The following is a 20,256-nucleotide window of genomic DNA, read 5'->3' on the forward strand; positions in this document are numbered from 1 at the left end:
GGCCGGGCCTCTGTGATGAAAACTGGGTAGGCGGGGCCAGGGAAGGCATCTTGGTGTGGGAGGGCCCTGGGAGAATGGACAACAGAAGAACCATCCTTGGAAACTCGGAGCCACTAGACTTTCAAATGAGCTACAAAAAGATTTGCATCATCGAACCTGTACCCATTGCTGGGGCCAAGAGGAAGGCACCAGGCAGCCTTTAATCAGTTTTACTCCCTCATGATTGTTAGCAGGGGTGAGGACTGGGTCCTAGGGAGAGTTACAACTTATTGACATTTAATATGTGCAAGACACTCCTTTAATCTCTGGGCTACCTTATAATCCATTTTACAGATGAGGAAACAGACTCAGAGAAAGCAGGTGACTTGTCCCGTGCATGCAGCCTGGAAGGGCCAGAGCCAGGATTTACATCCAGTTCTGCGGTCTGGTCCATTCTCTATTCCACTCTTCCTTCCGAAAGAGCTTGAAGCAGGCGTCAAGCACACCACAGACTATGGGCCACATCTGGCCCACCGCCTGTTTCTGTAAATAAAGTTTTATTAGAACACACATGCTCACGCATTCATGTACTGTCTACAGCTGCTTCTGTGCTAGGGACGAGACGAGTGGTTGTGACAGAGACAGTACAGCCCACAAAGTCTAATAAAATATTTACTACCTGGCCTGTTACAGAAAACACATGCTGATCCGTGGCAGAGAGCATCCCACTGCTACCTGGGCACCACCTCAGGAGGTTTCCAGGCTCTCAGGAAGAAGGGAAAACCAAATTCGTCCGAGTTCTTTCCCTTTGCTTTACTGAGAAGTTGTATCAGTTACATCAGTCTTCTTTTTTTCTCTCCATCCACCAAACAATTTGCTCACAAAGGCTGGAGCCTGAAGGATTTCCCCTGAGTGTTTGTTTATAAGCCTCCCACCGGCAGGACGCTTAGTGTCTAGACCACTGTCAAACTTTAATGACAGCATCAACTGCGTCACGTCCCACCAAAAGCCAACAGGAAGGCTGGCTCTGCTGCCCAGCTGGGTGGATGTCAGCTGCAGACAGCTGCAAATTTCCTGAGCAAGGATAGATGTAGCTTGTTTTCCCTTTCTTCTTCCATTTGTAAACTTTTGGGGGTAAGATGAGAATGCTGTTAGGGAAATGCATGTGTTGATTCTAATCATCTCAGCGGGCGGCCGAGGTGATGGCAGAGCAGGATGGGCTTCGCGTCATTTACCTGGAATGCAGCCAAGGAAAGACTGGGGAGAGAACAGAATTCCAATGAAGCTGGTGCCCAGGACACTGAGCACCAATAAGAAGACATCTATGAACCCACAGGTCACAAGGGGGGATGTAGCACATAGGGGACAGAATTCTCAGAACTGTCAAACTGGAAATGATTAAACCACTGCCTAGGCTTGTAGCTCCGCTCTGAAGCTCAGTGCTTGCCTGTTCTCTGAGGGGCTCCTCTGTGCTCTCTGCTCTGGGTCTCACTCTCACAGTGATGACAGTGGTGGTGGTGATGGTGATACTGGTGGGGAATGGAGGTAATGGTGATGATGTGATGGTGGCAGGGATGATGGTGTCAATCAGGATGGCAATGGTGGTAGTGGTGATGATGGAGGTGATGGCGAGGATGACTGCTTGGTCTGAATGTCTGCCCCCACCTCATTAACATTTTGAAATCACCCCCAGGGTGATGGTATTAGTAGGTGGGGTTTTGGAGGTGATCAGATCATGAGAGTAGAGACCTCATGAATGGGGTCAGTGCTGCTATAAAAGAAGGCACAGAGATTCCTAGACACTTCCACCATGGCACCAGCTATGAACCAGGAAGTGAACTCTCACCAAAAAGCGACCCTGCTAGTGCCCTGACCTTGGACTTCCCAGCCTCCAGAACTGTGAGTGCTCAGTTTCTGTTGTTTATAAGCCACCCAGTCTATGGTATGTTGTTAGAGCAGCCCAAACAGATTGAGACAATGACAATGGTGATGATGATGACAGCGAGTCTGCTTTGTGTCTGGCATTGTGATAAGCACTTAAATGCATTATCTCATTAAATCTTCCCTGAAGCTCTGTGAGGGAGTTGCAATGATTATTTCCATTTTATAAGATAACAAGGACACAGAGAAGGTGAGTGTCTTGACCAAAGTCACACAGTGGGGAAGCCATGGCACTGAGAGCCATGGCACCTAGTCTCCTGACTCCTAGTTCTCTGCCGCTTCTGTCAAGCTCCTATGTCATTCAATGTGCATTTTTATGCCTACTATGTGCTAAGTAATGTTCAAGGGAAAAGGTAAGCAAATATTTTTTCTGAAAAAGATCAGTTCATTAGGTGAACTGATAAACTCTCCTTTGCTTAAGCCAATTTGAGTTTTGTTTCTGTCACAATCAAAAGAGCCGTAACTTGAACCAGTTTGCTCATCCATTTCCACTCACGTACATACACTCACAATTCCAAATCAGCCAATCTCCCAGTAAAAGCCATTTCCTTTACCATTTCTTGGTCTATCCTCAATTTCTGAGGTTTCCTTCTACTCTCTCATTGTTTAAGCTCAGCCGAAAAACAAAAGCACCAAAAGGAGATGAATGGATGAATGACCTTTCAAACCAAATTACAGTTTGGAAATGAATTCAGAACATTAAGAGTCTGACTTGGGGCTCCCATCTGAAGATGTCCAATTGGGACAATGAGCGTGCTTTTGGTTGTGAAGATTCACCTTCCCAAGCCTCTCTCACATGCAGGTAAGTGTAGCCTAATCTCATCTAAACAATTTCAACTGGATTTATTTGAATAATTTAATGTATACCTGCATCAATCAGTATCTCCTCCCACTTTTCTTTTTTTTAAGTAATTAACTTTGGAAAGCTAAGTTACTCTAATTTCCACTAAGTCTAAAGTGATACAAGTTCAATTGATGAAGTCTCCAGGGACAGGATCAGTATTTGCTCTTCGCCTGCCATCTCCAGGCTCCACGCGTTATTTGTAATTGGTATTAGCAACTTTAGATTCTGATTAATTACTGGAGAGCCTCTTTTCCATGCAGAAACAAAGCCACAAGTCAGAGAGTAATAGACCCAATTATTCCTAGGTGGGCTTTCTGTAATAGATTTTATTATCCAGATCTCTCATCTCAGAGGCAGATGCACAGAAACTCATTTCTCTAGATGATAACACCTCTCGAACCGGGCGCAGTCCACGCATTCACGGTGTGGGATCAGGAAAGCTGGAAGGAACTCCGTTTCAGAAACGTGTCTGGGGCTGGCGACACCAGGGTCTAAGCTCCTTTTAGGACCAAGTTTCTCTTGTATGGAAACCTCTGTGGGGAGACAAGTAGGAGCCTGTGGTGCCTGGAAGGGGTGTGATACAGGCCCACATTCTCCCTGCTAGCTCCCCTAGAACGTGGGAGGCCGATCCGAATGGAGAGTGTGTGAACAGAGAGTTTATAAACGCGTCGGGCCTTTCTGGATCAGGCTGAGATAATGGGGCAGTAATTAGGAGTGCTATCTCCTTGTCAAGAGAGCTATAAAAGGTATTATTTACACTCTGCTCATGGCCCCAAATGCCCTCCATATGTAAGGCCTTTTTAAATACTTCAGTTTCCAGCCAAAATAATACATCTTTATGATCTGAAGTTCCGAGCCATTGGCGAGAAGAAAACACTAAAGAGTTTTTAAAAATGAAACCCTTAACACTCTGGGTTTGGTGAGGGCTGTGCAGGTGGTGGGAGGGGCTGTGTTTTGACCTAGAATTTGGAAATAGGGGTCTTTGGGTGGTCAAAAAACCAAAACAAACCAAAAGAAAAAAACAAACATGAAAACTAAACAGAATCTGGCTTTGGGCTTCCTGAAGCCCGTACCAGATGTGGCGGATTCTCAAAGACAGGAGAGAGGACAAGGTAGAGACAGAGGACCAGGCACGCCTTCAGGAGAGGCAGGTACCAGGAAAGGCGAGAGGGCATAGTGGACCACTCGCTTCAGTCTTTCTCGGTAGATCGTGACCACACTCCTTTCACATACAAGGTGAAAGAAAATCCTCAAGAGGACAGAGTTCTCATGGTGAAGTAATGTGGCTTAAAAAAACGACAGTCAGTGAGTAATGAGATTTGACTTCAGAGCCTTCCATCTGCACTCAGGCCCCTCCCCGACCTCTGCAGCCTCCTGACCAGGGCAGGGTGACCCCGCCCCAAGAAGACTCCACGCCACTGATTGGCTGGAAGCATCTCCTACGGGCTTCTAAGAGCTGACTGTTGAACCTCAGGAATTTTGCAAGCCAGGTGTTAAACACAGCTACACATGATTAAAAACTGAATAATAAAAACTTACAATTAAATCACATTAATAGCAAAGGTAACACATATTCAAACACACCCCGCTTCCTAATTTTACTAACACTTTTCCCGCGCTTTTGAAGTATTTACGGCCATCACATCTGTCTGCGCGAGAGGCTGTACCCATGTGCCGCCAGTCACGGCCTCCCAATCCCGGACTCAGTGACATCATGCTGTTGGCCAGAATCAGCCCCAGGGGTTGTGGGGGGGTGGCTTACATCACAGAGGTGGGAAAGCACTGCACACTCAGACTCCACTGAGCCTGGAGAGCCGGCTGTGAACCATGTGCCAGCATACCACCACCCAAGCCTTGCTCCTGGTGATCTGGCAGAGTCCTCTCCAATCCAAGTTCACTGGGCCTTCCTGATCACACCAGTGGGAGGCCCGTGCCTTGTAGGGAAATCCACCCATACAGAAGGGAGCCGCCCCTTTGTCAGTTTTCGGCCCCACATTCTTGTTTATCTTCTCCCCCGAAGGTGGAAAATATACCCCAAAGTAACACCAAATAAATGATTCATGAACCATATATAATTGATGCTGGATTTAACAGAAGCAGAGCCGTAAGTGGTTGTCGATTAATTATTTATGGCTCTGCCTGGGCTGCTGACAAGCCGGGCTCGGTGTGGAGATCACACCCATGCGCCCATGTTTTATTTAAACATTATTAAAAGTACACAGTCTGCAGTGAGGCCTTCCACTCCACTCAGAATTAGGTTCTGCGGTGAGGTCTCCACTGGGTCTCGCAAAGGCTGGAACGGCTATCTCTCTCCCTCATGGGTGGGGTGTCAAGCTGCCTCCTCCTGCCCCCGTGGCATTTCTCTCTTCTTGATGTGATCCCAGCCCAGTTTTTCTGTGACCTGGGGCACATCAGGTCACCCCCCCAGCCTTAGTTTGACCATCTGAGAAATGGGGATTATCCCAGGTGTTACCTTCAGGGTTACCGTGAGGATGAGATCAGAGCAGCAATTATTAATGGGTGACTCTGCTCCCCAGGGGACATTCCACCATGTCTGCAGATATTTTTGACTGTGATGACTTGGCCAGGAGTGGGGGCTACTTTCATCTACTGGACAGAGGCCAGGGATGCTGCTAAATACCCAACGAGGCACGGAACGCCCCCACCGCCAACCACTATTCAACATAAAGTATCAATAATGCCAAGACCAAGAAACCCAAGATTACAGAATTGGCAATATTCATTTTTACGACTTACTTAAAAAAAAATGTACCTGAATGACCGAATACTAGGTGTCTAAAGCTTACCAGGAAGAGCATGGGTCTGAGTTAGTGAGTCCTCAATTTGGATTCTAACTCTGCCACTTAACTGGGACTGGGACTTTGGAGAAGTTGTTTCGGTTCTCTGATCTTAGTTTCTTTATTGGCAAAATGGGGATAATTACCTCCAAGGGTGAGGTTCAAATGAGAGAACTCACGTAAAGTATTAATCCAATGCCCAGCACGTGACAAACGGTAAACAAACACGGTACCTGATAGGGAAGTGGGCCGGCAGACTGATGATGCAGTCAGAGTGGAGGAAGAGAGAGTCAGAAGAGGAACGAGAGAAGTAACAAAACAAAGTCGCATCTCCTACATGCCTCCTGTGCACTGTCACTGGGCACTGTCACATACACCATCACATCTACTCCACACAGCCACCCAGTGAGACTGACTGTATTTTGCTCCCATTTTACAGATGGGGAAACTGAGGCTCTGCAATGTTCATGTCCAGTGCTCTTTCTACCATCCTGTAATGAGTTGAGGTGTCTCCCCAAAATTCTTATCCTACTCGGAACCTTAGGATGTGATCTTTTTAGGAACAGGATCTTTGTAGATGTTGTTAGTTAAGATGAGGTCACACTGGAGTAGGGGAGCTTTGAATCCAATGACTGGTGTTCTTATAAGAGAGGACACAGAGACAGGAAGAGGAGGCCATGTGAAGATGGAGGCAGAGATTAAAGCTACGTGACCACAGCTAAGGGACGCCAGAGCCTCCAGAAACTGGAAGGAGGAAAGATTCTCCCCTACACCCTCCAGAGGGGGTGTGGTCTTGCTGACACCTTTACTGCAGACTTCTGGCCCCCAGAACTGTGAGCGAATACATCTCCATTGCTTTAAGACAACCAGCATTTGGTAATCTGTTACGGCAACCCTAAGAAATTAACACACATCCTCCCCTCAAAATGAGCCAGAACAACTGAGTGAGGAAATGAGAGCGAGAGAGAGAGATAACATGCCCACACATAGACAAGGGAGAACTTGTCTAGCAAGAGAAGCAGTCGGAGAAGAAAGGCTACAGGGTGGGAGGGAGGGAGGGGTTTGCAGCTGGCATCCCGTCCCCACTGGGGAGCTGTAAGGAGAAAGGAGAGCAGAAAGAGCAGAAAGGAAGGAAGAGTTGAGGACTCTGTATCTATATCCCCATGTGGTTTGCCACTGCCTTCCCAGAGACCTAGACACTGCCTGCCACACAGCAGCCATTCCCTAGTCACTTGCCGAATTCAAATGTGAGGTCACCATGACCATGATCGGACAGCTACTCTCCCAAAGCCACCAATACTGCTTCATCATTTAAGACCCTCAGGTGACACAGCCTCCCCACAACCTTCTCCAGGTCTCCTGGTTGTACCAAACCACTTCCCCCTTCGCCCGACATCCCATCTTGTATCAGAATTATTTACAGACACATGCATCTCCTCCTCTTGATCCAAAGGCACAGACACTGGTCCTTTCTCATCTGCATCTCCCGTAACACAAGACACGAGAACAGACACATCATAGGATGCAAATTGAAGTGCATTGCTCTGGAAGTTCCAATTTTTAACTTTGGAGATGATCTCTTACAAGGTAAAACTTAAAAATGTTGTGGAAACTATTCATTCAGCCAACCACTGATGAGATCGATCCTATGCCTGACCCTGAACTGAATGCTGGAGACCAAGAATCAAAACCCAATCCCCCTCTCAGGTGCTCCCTGCCTGGGAAGCCAAGAACACGAGCAGTTACAGTCACGCACACCAACGGGGTGAACATGAAGGGTGCGGGAACACAGAGGAGGCATATAACTTAGAACATGTGGGGCTGACAGTGAGGGCTTCCTGGAGGTGAGCCCTGATCTGAATTTTAAAGGTTGAGTGGGCGGGCAGAAGGCATGAGAACAAAGGTGATGAGTCAAGAAATAACTTGCGCTGGGTCCTGAACACTTCCCTTCATGCTTGAGCCCAGCATGCAAGATGACGTGACGCTGACAACCAAAGGCAGAAAAATCCACAGAGCCTAGATTTCAGAGGCTCTGGGAAGAAGCTGGGGCTTGTGCTGAAGGCAGCACAGAGCCATCAAGATATCTTAGCAGAGTGACACAGTTAGATGTGTCCCTTATAGAATGATCTTCTGCAGGGAGGAGTGAGAGCGGAGGAATAGTGGGGAGCCAGGATACACAGTAACTGTATAGGCCCAGACCAGAGGGGCTACAGATTAAAATGCAGACAGATAAAGCGGGGTTGGGACAGGAAGGGATGGATGTGAAAAACACCTACAGAGGATAAAATCAGCAGGTACAACCATTAATCTGTGTGAACCGGAGAGACAGGCCACTGTGATTTCTGGCTTGGGTCACTGTGCAGTGCGCTAAGAGTGAGCAGAAGCACCAACTAAGTTTTTGAAGACCTGGAAAGCTTGTGAAAAGGACACCAGGCTCCAGAAAGAGTGAAGAATTGAGAGTCAGGCCATGGTGCTGAAGGGTAAAGCCAGCAGGTGAAGCCTCTGAAACGGATGCCTCTGAAAGCCGGCAGAGGGCAGGCCGTTCTGCCACCCTCAGCTCTGCCCACTGCCCTTGACCTCTTGTCCAACCAACCTGTCCGGATCTGAGGTGGTTTCCCCTGGGCTCTGTAACTACTGAAAAACAACAGGATATAAATCCACAGATGAGCTGTCTCACTGCTCCAATGACAAAGGGACTTGAATGATTTACAGCCACAATATTCTTTTCTCCATAATGGCTCCTGGAGTCACCAGGAATAGTACATTTACGAAAATTAATGGCAAAACTTCATTTTTCTTTTTTCTGGGAAGAGAAGTTCCATCGTCAGGGTAATTGATCCTGATCTGGACGTGCCGGTGCACCAGCTTGGGGTGTAAATCATTCACCCGAAACAACTCGCAGCCCTTTAAACCAACACCAACAGTGACAAATGGTCCAGGCTGGGACAGGCGGAAAGTAACACGGAGAGAAGATCCATCAACATCCTCCCTGCTTCTTATCGGGGCACAGAGCATGGGATCCTTTCCTGGGGTCTCCCATGGCAGAGTTGCTTTTCAGCAGGGTTGGATTGAAAGGGCAGCATGGTATCCAAATGAGAGCCGTAGAGCTGGACACACGGGGAAGCCCACCCTGGCCCTGGCAGCCCTGACTGCTGCCCTGGGCAGGGCACCTCACACCTCTGACCCTGCTGGGGTCGACATGAACACGAAAGAAGCAACATCTGCAAAGAGCTTAAGCACAGTGTGAGCCAACACATGTTTGCCCAGGGAATGAATGAATGAGTGAATGCCTGGACTGGGGACTTGAGAAATTCATATCCTATCCCTCCCAAGGAGATCTGAACTTTAAAAATGGAAGATGAAAAGGGGAATCTTTTACTCAAAGAAATGATTTCTAGTGGCGACCAGGAGCATGATGCCAACTGGCCTAAGAATCCTCCAAATCCCAGCACAGGGACTCTTATTTTGCCCGTGGAAGCTCTGAACGCCCGTTACAGGGGACCGTGTGAAATACACAAGCAGTGGCCTTGGAGGTACCTCTCCATTCAGTGTGAGCTCCTCAAGGCTGAGAGTGTGTCACGTTCCCTGCTGGGTCCCCAACATCTAGCACTGGGTTTGGTCCAGAGTAAAAGCCAGGGATACCTAGTGATCGCATGAATGAAAGAGGCAGAACCCTGACTGCCTTGCACAGAGAGAGCAGCCGCCCCCTTGTCTCACAGGCGTGGGCTGGAGGAAGGCAAACTGAGGGCACAGACATGAACCTGGAGAGGTGAGAGGCCCTCTCCTGGGAAACCTGGAAGAGGACAGGATGCCTACCAATGGAAACAGGGCTCACCTGAAAAAGACTGTGCTCACGGAACTCTCCCACTGAGCTGTGTTGTGTCCACGCTGTGAGCTTCTGCAAAGAGCAGGGATCTTATGATTCCCCTCCCCCTTCTAATATCCATCCCCGTGCCTTGCCCATAGTCGGCGTTGAATGAATAAATGAATGAATAAATTATATGAGAAAACATATCCTCTCTTCCCCCACTGGAAATATCCCAGGGCTCAAAGGCACGGAGCGCACTTGAGGGAGACTTGGACACCCGCTGGTAGGACGGGGCTGCCAGCCCAGCCCTGTTCCCGAGCCCCGCTCATCCTCAGACTCACTGAGAAAACAACACGCAGCAGGATCACTGGAGAATACCAGTCCAGTGGGAAGGGTGGCCCCTAAAAGTTACATCCTCCCAGGACCAGCCAGTATGGCCTTATCTGGAAAAAGGATGTTTACAAATATAATTAAGGTAAGGATCCCAAGACAAAATCAAACTGGAAGTAGCGTGGGCCCTCAATCCAACGACAGATGTCCTTACAAGAAAAAGGCAGAGGGGTGTGTGAGACACATGTGCACAGGAATGATGACAGGAGAGGACAGAGGCAGAGACTGGAGGGACCCGGCCATGAGCCAAAAGACGCCTGGAGCCACCAGGATTTGGAAGGGCCAAGAAGAATCCTACCCTGGAACCTTCAGAGGGAGCACGGACCTGTCAACATCTTGATTTCAGACTTGGCTTTCAGAACTGTGAAACAACACATTTCTCTCATTTTAAGTCACCCAGTTTTGGTAATTTATAAAAGCAGCCCTAGAAAACTAATTTGCCGCCCAACCACAGACACACCAAGAGTAGCTCAGCCTTGGGAAAGTGACCCAGAATCTTGCAACCAGAAAGCAGAGAAAGGTGCGGGTCTAATTTCAGCATACATGCAAGTTTTGTGTTTTATAGTTTTGGTTCATTTATGGGGGTTGCATCATAATCTTTTCAGTATTTTAGGGCCTTTAAAGATCTTAACCTGTCCCTGGGAATGGGGGTAGGATAAGGAAAGTGAGAAGAGAGAGGAGGAGAGGAGAGAAGAGGGGGAGAAAGAAAGAGTAGAGGAGATAGGAAGAAAGCCACTATGTGATCTGACCAGGATGCCTGGGTGTCCGGCCAGCTAAAGAAGACATCAGAGGAGAAAGGCTGGGGATGTTCTCTTGCTCCAGCCGGAGCTGGCAGGAGGGGAACTCAGCTGCATGAGAAGCAGGGCTGTCAATGAGGAAGGCATCCTGTCAGTTGGAAGATAGAGCCTTTCTCTCTCCCAGGGCCACGAGGGGAGGAAGAACTGCCAGTCATCTGGCTTGCGCCTTGTCTGGGAACCTCGGTCTCTGTGCGGAGCCCCTCCCCCCCCCCAACAGCAGCCGCACTACTGGCTTGTCAAGGACAAAGCTGATGGGAATGACACTGGCCGTGGGAGGCAGTGGCCCAAAAAATATACTTGCTGCAGGAGGACAAGGTGGTGAGACCTGTCACAAAACCCAAGTGGACAGGGCAGGAAGGGGATGACGACTGTGATTTAAAGGCCTCTGGGTCGCACCACAGCACGCTGTAGGTCATCTCAGAGAAGGCTCTCGAGTGGCAGGCGAAGTGGGGGCCAGATGCCTCCCGGGTTACAGAAGCAGGAATCTGGAGTCTCAGGGACATATGGACGCATGCGGGAAAGGAGGAGCAGGCTCTCTCAGATGCTGTGATCCCTGTAGGAAACTCTTCTCAGAAAAATACACTGAACTGTGGAGAAACTTTCCTAATGGAAGGAAACAAATCTGAACACGTACCTTGGACCACACCAGGGGGCAAAGCACGGCTCAGGGAATCAAAGCAGGGACTACAGAGTTGGACAGTCCTGGGTTCAAAGCCTTACTTGCATGTGGTCCTGGGCAAGCGAATGTACCCCTCTGGGCCTCAGTTTGGCACATGGGTGTCCCCCTGCCTTAGTTTCCCCATCTGGCAATGGCGACACAAATAGCACCGACCTCACAGCACTGATACCAAGATTTAAACGAGAATGTTTAACCCGGAATCTGGCACGGAGCAAGTGCTTAATGAATGGGAGGTGGCCTAGGTGACCGTTCTGATCTTTTCTCATTGTGGTTGCTGCTAACAGCTCAGAAAGAGCTCTGTCACTTACTGGGTCAGACCTGTGACCTCAGACATACGACCTTAGACAAGTTCTCTCACCTCTTTCAAGTCTCCGTTTCCTCACCTATAAAATAGTATGGCAATTCTAACTTCACAGGGTTGTTACCACAGTTATATGATATTATGGGTGTTAAGACTACGTGCAAGGGAGACGTTTAATGAACACCGCCTCTCTCCTCTTCACAGGAGGCCGCCCCGACCTCCAGGGGTGCACGTCTGTGCGGTGGGAAGAGAAAGCCCAGAGGCTGAGACTCAGGCACTCGGAAGGCCTTCAGCAGGAGTGAATGCCATTGGCTCACTTGGGACCCGCCCCCAGAGCTTGCAGCCAATGGCAGCATCGCCTCTCCCGTCCCTCCCTCCAGCCTAACCCAGAAGCCCGCAAGACCTGCCCCCTGGCTCCCACCTGAATGCCGGAAGGCGGGACAGCTCTCCCACCTAGACCCTCAACTCAGGGCACGCAGGCGCTGCGGCCGGCACTCACCAGCTCCACGCACCGCCGGCTGGCCTCGGCCTCCCGTTGCACCAGCTCCTCCATGTCCGCCTTCAGCTCCTCCAGGCGTCGCTGGTAATACTGGCTGCTCTCCCGCTGCTGGGACTCGGACGTGGCCGCCTGCGAGAGCTCTTCGCCCATCTTGATCAGGCTGTCCCGAAGCCGGATCACCAGAACCTGGAGTGGGCCGAGAGCACACGCCCACCCTAAAGTTAGAGGTCCGAGGCACGAAATAGGGGCTACAGAAAGTGAAATCCTTTGCCGAGTTTCTGAGCGTTTGTTACAAAAAAGAAGAAAACATAGAAAATGATAGCTGTTACTCTTGAAGGCAGCACAACGTATTCTGGGTTCAAATCCTACCTCTACCTCTTCCTGGCTGTGTGACCCTGGGCAGGTTATTTAACCTCTCTGAGAGAAAGGGATGCTGTCAGGATTGAACACGTTAAGTTACGCAGAAGGCTTAGTTCAGTGTCTCACGCAGAGGATGTGCTGGGTAAGGGTTTGGAATTCATATTTACAGCAGGCTTCATTCAGCTCCAGGTTTGGGAGGTGGAGTGTTGCCGTGGAGAGAACACTATGCCGGGGGACCCAAACCCCTTCCCAAACATGTGTTTTGGTTTCCTGATTTGTACAACGAGAAGGTTTGAGCAGGTAATCTCCCATGAGCCTCAGCTGTAATACTTTATGGCATTTTTCTTTTTGTTTGTGTGGGGGGAAAGTCCATGAAGACCCAGTGAAACCATGAATAGAGAGAAGAGCTGTGGGCATCACCAGTGCTACGGAAAACAAACCTAAGGGCCGCTCTGTACAATTCATTAGTTGGCCAACAAGCCTGGAACCAATGAATTCTGATGGGCAAATATGCAAGTGTTGACATAAAACTGAACCCACATGAATATTTCAGGCCTCTGCTAAGGACTCCGAGCCCCTTTCCAGATCAGAGACCGAATAATGGCCTAAAAGAAAAGCTTTACGATTTGTTTCCTCTTCCCTTTCCAAATGGAGTTTAGCAACAATGTCAAAGGGCAGCAGGAGGGTTACAAGAAGAGCAGTTCTCCAGGACCTGAGATACCACTAACTTCCAGTAACGATGGCAGAGGGGAAAAGGGAATCTGGAGATGGAGTCTGCCGTAAGTCATTCTATCGTTGTTTTCTTTTCTTCTCTATCACTTGACCATGCTAGAATCAAGCCAAAAAATGATATATGATATAGCTCAATATTCCACACTTAGTTAATTAAAATGCAGTGGATCACAGTTCCATGGTGATCTGCAGAGACAATTATGCCTTGAGGGATCCCTTGAGCCATTCCGAGAATCACTGAGGGTCAAGGCAAAGAACAATTTTTCCGTTCTTTATCCAGCCTTCTTAGAGACCAAATGCCCAACAGGGGGTTGTGAGAAAATGTTTCAGAATAAGGGGTAAAGCCTCCCAGTGTCCAGACGCACCACCACACTGTGGGGTAAGCTGGCTGGCTGCAGAGAGAGTAGAACCTAGACCAGGATGGAGCCAAGGTCAAGAGTCAATCTCCTCCTGTCACTGATGTGACCCGGCTTTCTCCTGAGTAAGTCACCTGACCTCTCAGGGGGCATCTTCTCACTCTCTCCTACCTGCCCCAGGGGACTGTGGTAAACAGCAAGTGGAGCGGCTGAGGTGGGAGGTGAAGATGATGGTGTTTCCTCTGTAACATCTCATGTCATTGGGGTACAGAGCTAAACGGGGATATAATCCCAGAAATCCACCCCAGCCCACCCAAGTCTTACCTATCCTTCAAGGGCCAGCAGCAATGCCACCTCCTCCTGGAAGCCTCCCTGATTCCCCAGCCTGAAAGGACCTCTGTCCTCCAAACTTCACAGCCCTCCCTCCAGATTATGGGTGTTTATGTACATACTGTATCCACATATCCTATAGAGAAAGCTCTGTGCTTCTGTAAAGCAGAGTCTGTTTAATACATCTGTCTTCCACGCACCTGAAACAGCCTAACATATACTAGGTACAAAATCCATTTCTGCTCAAAATGAGTGTCGGGTGGATGAATGGATGAGTGGGTGGATGGAGACGGGCAGAGCTGAATCCATGGTAACAAGACAGAGAGGTCAAAGTCTGAAGGGGAAAAAAAAGAATAAAGGAAGAGAATAAAGAATGAAGAGAGGAAGAACACATGAGAAGGGAGGATGGCAGATGGACCAATGGTGGTACATGGAAACAGAGAGAGGACGTGAGTAGTCTGAGTGGATGGGCAGTTTGTGGGACAGTGTGACTGAAGAAAGGAGGGAGGGAGGGACCTGGGAGGGGAGCTGGATGAGTAACATCAATCCAGACCAAGGCACATGAGTGGACAGGTGGACGGTGGGAGGATGGACAAGGCTTACACAGAAGCCCTCAAAGCTCTGGGCCTGAGCAGTGTCCACATGTCAACAAGTACCTCAAATCTCTTGATCTGCACTTTCTGGAACTCCGTCTTGTTCTCCAGGTCACAGATGACCGCCTCCTGCCTGCTGACGATGGCTCGATCCACGGTGGACCGCTCCAGGTACTCGACGCGCATCTGAGCCACCTGCAGCTGTGGGCAAACCCAAGAGGTCCACTGACCACCTGCTGGCCCTGCGTCCTGGAATTGGGGGTCCCAGTGAGACAGCCCCAGGCCCATCCACGCCGCTCCTTCTCAGCTCAGCTTGGGTGAGACACACTGACTGCACACACCAGAACTGCCCATTCCAATCTGAGGACCCTCACACCAGACCCTGGCCCTGGGTCTCAGGTGCTGGAAGGCGACGTTTCCTGTGCCTTCAGCATCTAAAACCGGCCTTGCAATCAGTGCTGCTCCCACCTCCTCTCCCGGCCCTGCTGCAGGACCAAAGCCTGTCTGTGGGCAGCAAGACTGAGCATCAGAGGACACACCAAGAGTGGGTCTGGGAGCCAAGCGCACATATCAGGGTTCCAAGCCTGGCTCCCCACTTTCTAGCTGGACGAGTCTGGGGAAGTCAGCGCCCTTCCTTCAGCCCCATTTCTTGATTTTCTGGTGGCGGAGACGAGCGTCTGGTACGGTGCAAGCACCCAGCCAGCGGCCACTCCTGCCCTGCGAGCCCTGCTGTGCTTGCTGTGCCCGCGCCCGCGCGCACCTGCGCGAGACCCAGTCACTGACAGCCACTCCAAGTGGGCTCGTGCAGTGGTTCTAGAAGAGCTCTGAGAATTTCATGGATAACAGCAACCTGCTAGGAAGAGAGGGAAACTCAGGGGTGTTTGAAGGAACCACGACATCAAAAGAAGATTTCACAAGGGATGATGATCCTGTCTTGCACAGACCATCCCCTTTTCCTTGGAGCCATCCCTCAGGGGGAGAAAATCCTGCACTGATGCGTGCTGAGTCTCGCTGTGGTCTCTGGATGCTGACAAGAAGCATGGGCAGGAGTCTGTTGGGGGGGATAGGGTGCGTCTGTCTGCTGGGATTATTCTCGATTCATCTGTCATGCAGCTGAAGTTGAGTAAATAAATGAATGAACGAATGAATAAACAAATGACAATTTCCAAGATCCCCCGTGACAACATGGCGGCTCTGAGCACATACTTGCTCCTGAAGCTTGTGCTTCTCCTTCTTGGCTTCCTCCAGCTGCAGCTGCAGCTCTTGGATCTGTCCGATGTCAGCAGCAGACTGGTGAGACAAAAAAATATCACCTGGAGACCACAGGCTCTGCTGGGAAATGACCCCTGGAAAACCTATCTTCCCCTCCGACAGATGCCTGCGTATCTCACATCGCCTGTGACAACAGTTGGTTCCAAAAGGGTACCTCTCATCCTCCCCAATATCCCTCATCCCAGTGTTCACTGAGTCCCTCCCATTACATAAGCCCACAGCTGTGGCCACCTGTCCCATGCTTCGTTCTCCACTCTAGAGAGCCCAGGCAGAATGAGCTGGCTAAAGCACTGGGACCAGAATTCTGAGGGAAGAGGACTATTCTGAGTGTCAGGTAACTGGGAGCCTAGACCTGGATACCAGCCTTGGCAAGCCACAGAACCTCTCTGTACCTCAGTATCCTCATCTGTAAAATGGGTTAATGGTCTCTGCTCAGACCCTATACACAAGGTTTGTCCAGAGAGTAATTGAGGCAACAGAGAGTAAAGGTCTTTAGAAAGAGCTGAACCGGACTGTTGAACACAACCATCTCCAAAGAGCAGGATTCCAGAGGGCAGGAGAGCCCTCACTTTCTATCATCCACATGTATTTATTATTTAAATTATTTACAATGAGCATATGAATCTGCTGCTTTTGTAACTAAAACAAAAATAATTTGAACAAAAATAAGTGTGATTCACGATTCCTACTTATCTTCATGGCATCGATCCCTCCAAGGCCTGAACTGAAGACCACAGAGTGGCCCAACCACGTCACCTTCCCACTACCCCCACCTCCCCCCGCCGATGGCTCCCGAGCCCTCTCCCAGCTGAGGCCATTACCTGAGCAATGAGGTCCTTGTGCTTCTTCATGAGGTCATTCAGGTCATCCTGGTCCTCGTCCATGCGCTTCAGGAGGTCTGCCCTCTCGAACTGCAGCCGGTGCAGCTGCTCATCCACCTGGAGGAGGCAGGACAGTGGAGAGGGTGAGGGAGTGAGGCGGGTAAGAGGGGCTGCAGGGGCTGATGAAGAGCAAAGGAAGGCTTGCCTGTGAGCGTGTCAGGTGGGTGAGGATCTTCCTGTGAGGGAGGCCATGGTTGCATCAGTGCGTGCTGTGGCTGTGACACGCGTGTGTGTGTGTGTGTACAGGGCACGCACGTGACTGTGTGAACTCCGCACGTGTGTGCGTGAGTGGATATATGTCTGCGAAAGCCCAACTCCAAATCTACGTATGTACAATTCAAGTGCGCATAGGCCATTTATCTGTAATCTCTCCGTGAACAGATGTATCTGTTTATTATCTTTATTCTGTTCACAGATGTATCTCCAGCGCTTGGCCTCATATAGCAGATGCTCGATAAATATGGCTAAATTTAGATGTCCATTTTTCCTACGAGGGCACTGATTGTGTGCCTGGTGATTATGTATGTGAGTTTGTACATTCATCCCTGCATGTGTGCGTGTGTGTGTGAATGTTTGTGGGCAAGTGCCCCTTAATCCAGTGCACAAAATCTGGGACAAAAGGGCCAACAGGCATCTTGAGATGAGATTTTGCCTATAAATCTCTAGCTCTACCTAAACTTCAGGATTTTACATGTTACGTATAAATTTAAGCCAACCCTGCACACCCAGACAGGGCACGGAGAAACCCACACCCAATCTTCGCTGACGTAACAGACCCGTAATCTATGTTCACTTGCCCCTGATCAGCAAGGGACACACAGATGGCTGGGTCCCTTTCAGTAGTGAGCCTAACTGGGCCAATCAGGGTTACCCTCGTCTCCACTAAGAAGAATGGGCCTGCAGTTGCCTGACAATGATGAGCACATACATGCCCTCTTAGGTGGTGAGCACACAGTAGGACCACAACAGATGACTAGGAGCCACTTACAGTGGTGGGCACAGTATAGCCACACAACAGTTGTGTTCTCACTTCAGGTGCTGAGCAAACAGGCTCGTATTAGATGCATCCCCACAGGGCTGAGCACACATGAGGTCCACAGCAGGTTTCCCTGCCTATCTCTGCACAGGTGAGCACACAGCTGACGCTCATGTGTGCCCTCATATCTTTAAAATGCTCGGCTCTTAGTAGGATGCCTGTGCTCTCAGAGTGCCGAGCACCCAGTAGGTCTACAATGGATGTCAGACCAATCAGACCCTTGTCCCTCCTCTAATGCTGAGCACACAGTAGGCCTGTGCGGGGGGGGGGGGGGACAGGTACCAGGCTCTTGCTGCGGGTCATGTGCTCCAGCTCACTGTGCATGTTTTCCAGGTCTGTCGTCAGTGCCTTCTGGGTCTTCAAGGCATCCTCACACTTGGCTTCACTCTGCTCCAGCTGGACCAGGCAGGAGGGGGACAAGGAAAGAGAAGAGGCCTGGTGACTCTGTCTCCTTGAACGTCCTTCCCCTCTGGCCCCGCCCAGCCCCCCTCAGGCAGCAGGATACTTTAGGGGTGACCCTCACGTCTTCATAACTATTCATCAATCCACAAATGGGGGCAGCAGAGGTGTCTGCACTGGAGGCAGGCTGGTGCCAAGCCCACTCAAAATTGAACAAGCACTCCCCTCCCCAAAATGAGCCCAGGAGTAGCTTTTCAACCAGAGTTGTGAACACCTTTTTAAATGCTATGCAAAATATTCTGCGTGTGAGAATTTTCCTGGGCTCATGGCTTTCACTGGATTCTCAAAGGTTAAGAGCCACTGATTTAACGTTTCTCTTCCTCACCTTTCTCTTCTTTCTGTTGACTTGTACACAGCAGGTCTCCTACCCTAGCAAAGTGGGGCCATTGAGATGGGTACCGTGACCTGTATGGCCCCAAAAGACAGACATTTCCCACTGGAGAGACCACATTCGTGCATAAACCCTAAGTCCTATTAACTGAAAAAATATGCACAACCTAAAAGTTGAGAGTTGTTTTATTCGGCAGACTTTCTGAGGACTCAAACCCAGGAGTCAGATCGCTCTCAGAGACTGCTCCAAAGAGGCAAGGGAGGAACCAGGATATATGTGAGTTTTTGTTGACAAAGACCAGGTAGTTGGAACATCAAAAGATTATTGTTAATTAAAGAAAATCAGATACTACAAGTGAAGAAATTTAGTTCTGGACTCACTGAAATCATTCCTTTGATCTCTAGGGCCAGTCCCCTGTTCTTCCACATCCTGAGTTCCCTCAGGACCTCCTGGACATTCTAAGGAAGTTGTTCCTTGGGGGTTGGCTGCAGAGGCCAGGATGCCTGCTTGTTTCCATCCTGAGTTCCCTCCACTCACTGGTGGGGTGGCAGTAGTTGCTGAAGATTTGATGGCTGCCGCATCCTTTGTTTACTGAGATGGCAGACAATATTTTGCATTCACAGTCCATTCTGCAACTGAGAGTTTCCCCTTGATTTCTGAACCCTAGAATCTCTGAGCAAAAAAAAAGCCTTAGAAATCACCCAAGGAAAACACTTGGTGTTCAGAGAGGGGCGGTCCCTTGTCTGAAGTCATACAACTACAAGCAGTAAGGACACCCTGTGTATTGCCCAGAACAGCATACTTTCTCAAGGGCCAGGCCACTGTTTCTCCAAAACAGTAAACGAAATTAAGGTCAGAAAAAAAAAAGCTAGCCAGAATCGTATTGAAGTGGCCACCCACTGAGGGGCCCCACTGATCTATAAAAGGAGAAAATACAAGCCAAGGCAGAGGATGCCAGGGGGACTGAGGAGAGAGCATGACTGGGACCATTTTCATCTTCTAAACTGGGCAGAGAACGTCTTCCATAGAATGTCTGGGAGCTCAGCCCAGATGTTAGAAGAAGAGTAATGACACGGGAGGCCGGGAGAAGGCACCTGTTGAACACCCACCTCAAGTGCTGTGATAAAGGCTCTTTCGCCCTCAAGCCAGATCTGTGAGGTGTGCACTGCTGACGCCCCATCTCACAGGCAAGGAAACCAAAGCCCCCACCTATTTCCACGGCTTCCTCACCCAGCACCTCTATTTCTAGCCCCACCCCACCACCAGCAGCCACAATCCACAAATGCCCCATTGTCAAGGCCCTGAGGACAATGTATTTCTGCAGCTGGGCTCTGTGCCGGTCGGTCGTGGGGAGGAGAGCTTGGCGGCCCATTTCTCCCAGTGCCTGGGAAGGCTTGAGACACACTGAGAAAAATGATGTGGAGCAAAGGAGGTAATTGGCATTGTTAGAGCATAATTGACAGAGGAAATGAGAAGTCAGGCACAGTCTCATCTTCCCCGCAGGTGGCTCTGGGCCTCTGGGAAGGCAGGGAGGTGGGATGGAAGGCTCCCCCGCAGGCAGGCAGGGCAAAGCCAGCCCTTGATTCATGCATAAGTCAGAGGCCTCACTAAGGAGAGGCATTTAAATGAAGACCTAAAAGATGCAAAGGGGACAGCCAGGTACAGCTTTCAAGAGAAAGCTGCCCTATGTGGAGGCAACAGCAAGTGCAAAGGTCCCGAGGCAGGAACAGGAAGAGACCTGGGGGTGCAGAACAGGAAGACCGTCAGAGTTCCATACCGAGAGGAGGCGATGCTGAGGAAGTGGATGGGGTCACAGTGAGGCTTGTGAGCCGGGATGCAGAACCGAGGTTTGTTTTCAGTCTGCTGGAAA

The 20,256-nt window shown here is 49.8% G+C and overlaps 1 protein-coding gene across 2 annotated transcripts in view; it reads right to left on the reverse strand.

Moving 5' to 3' along the window:
• Window positions 1-20,256, reverse strand: part of MYO18B (myosin XVIIIB) — a 198,572-nt gene that overhangs the window by 45,475 nt on the left and 132,841 nt on the right. For both annotated transcript variants that reach the window (XM_064481117.1, XM_031442942.2), the window contains exons 32-36: window positions 17,879-17,992; window positions 16,501-16,617; window positions 15,614-15,697; window positions 14,471-14,608; window positions 12,037-12,222 (exon numbers count right to left, since the gene is read on the reverse strand). In XM_064481117.1, the coding sequence (XP_064337187.1) occupies window positions 12,037-12,222; window positions 14,471-14,608; window positions 15,614-15,697; window positions 16,501-16,617; window positions 17,879-17,992 (639 nt within the window). The remainder of the gene's footprint in view (window positions 1-12,036; window positions 12,223-14,470; window positions 14,609-15,613; window positions 15,698-16,500; window positions 16,618-17,878; window positions 17,993-20,256) is intronic.

This window comes from Camelus dromedarius, chromosome 31, assembly GCF_036321535.1.
Source record: "Camelus dromedarius isolate mCamDro1 chromosome 31, mCamDro1.pat, whole genome shotgun sequence".
Classification (NCBI taxonomy): Eukaryota; Metazoa; Chordata; class Mammalia; order Artiodactyla; family Camelidae; genus Camelus; species Camelus dromedarius.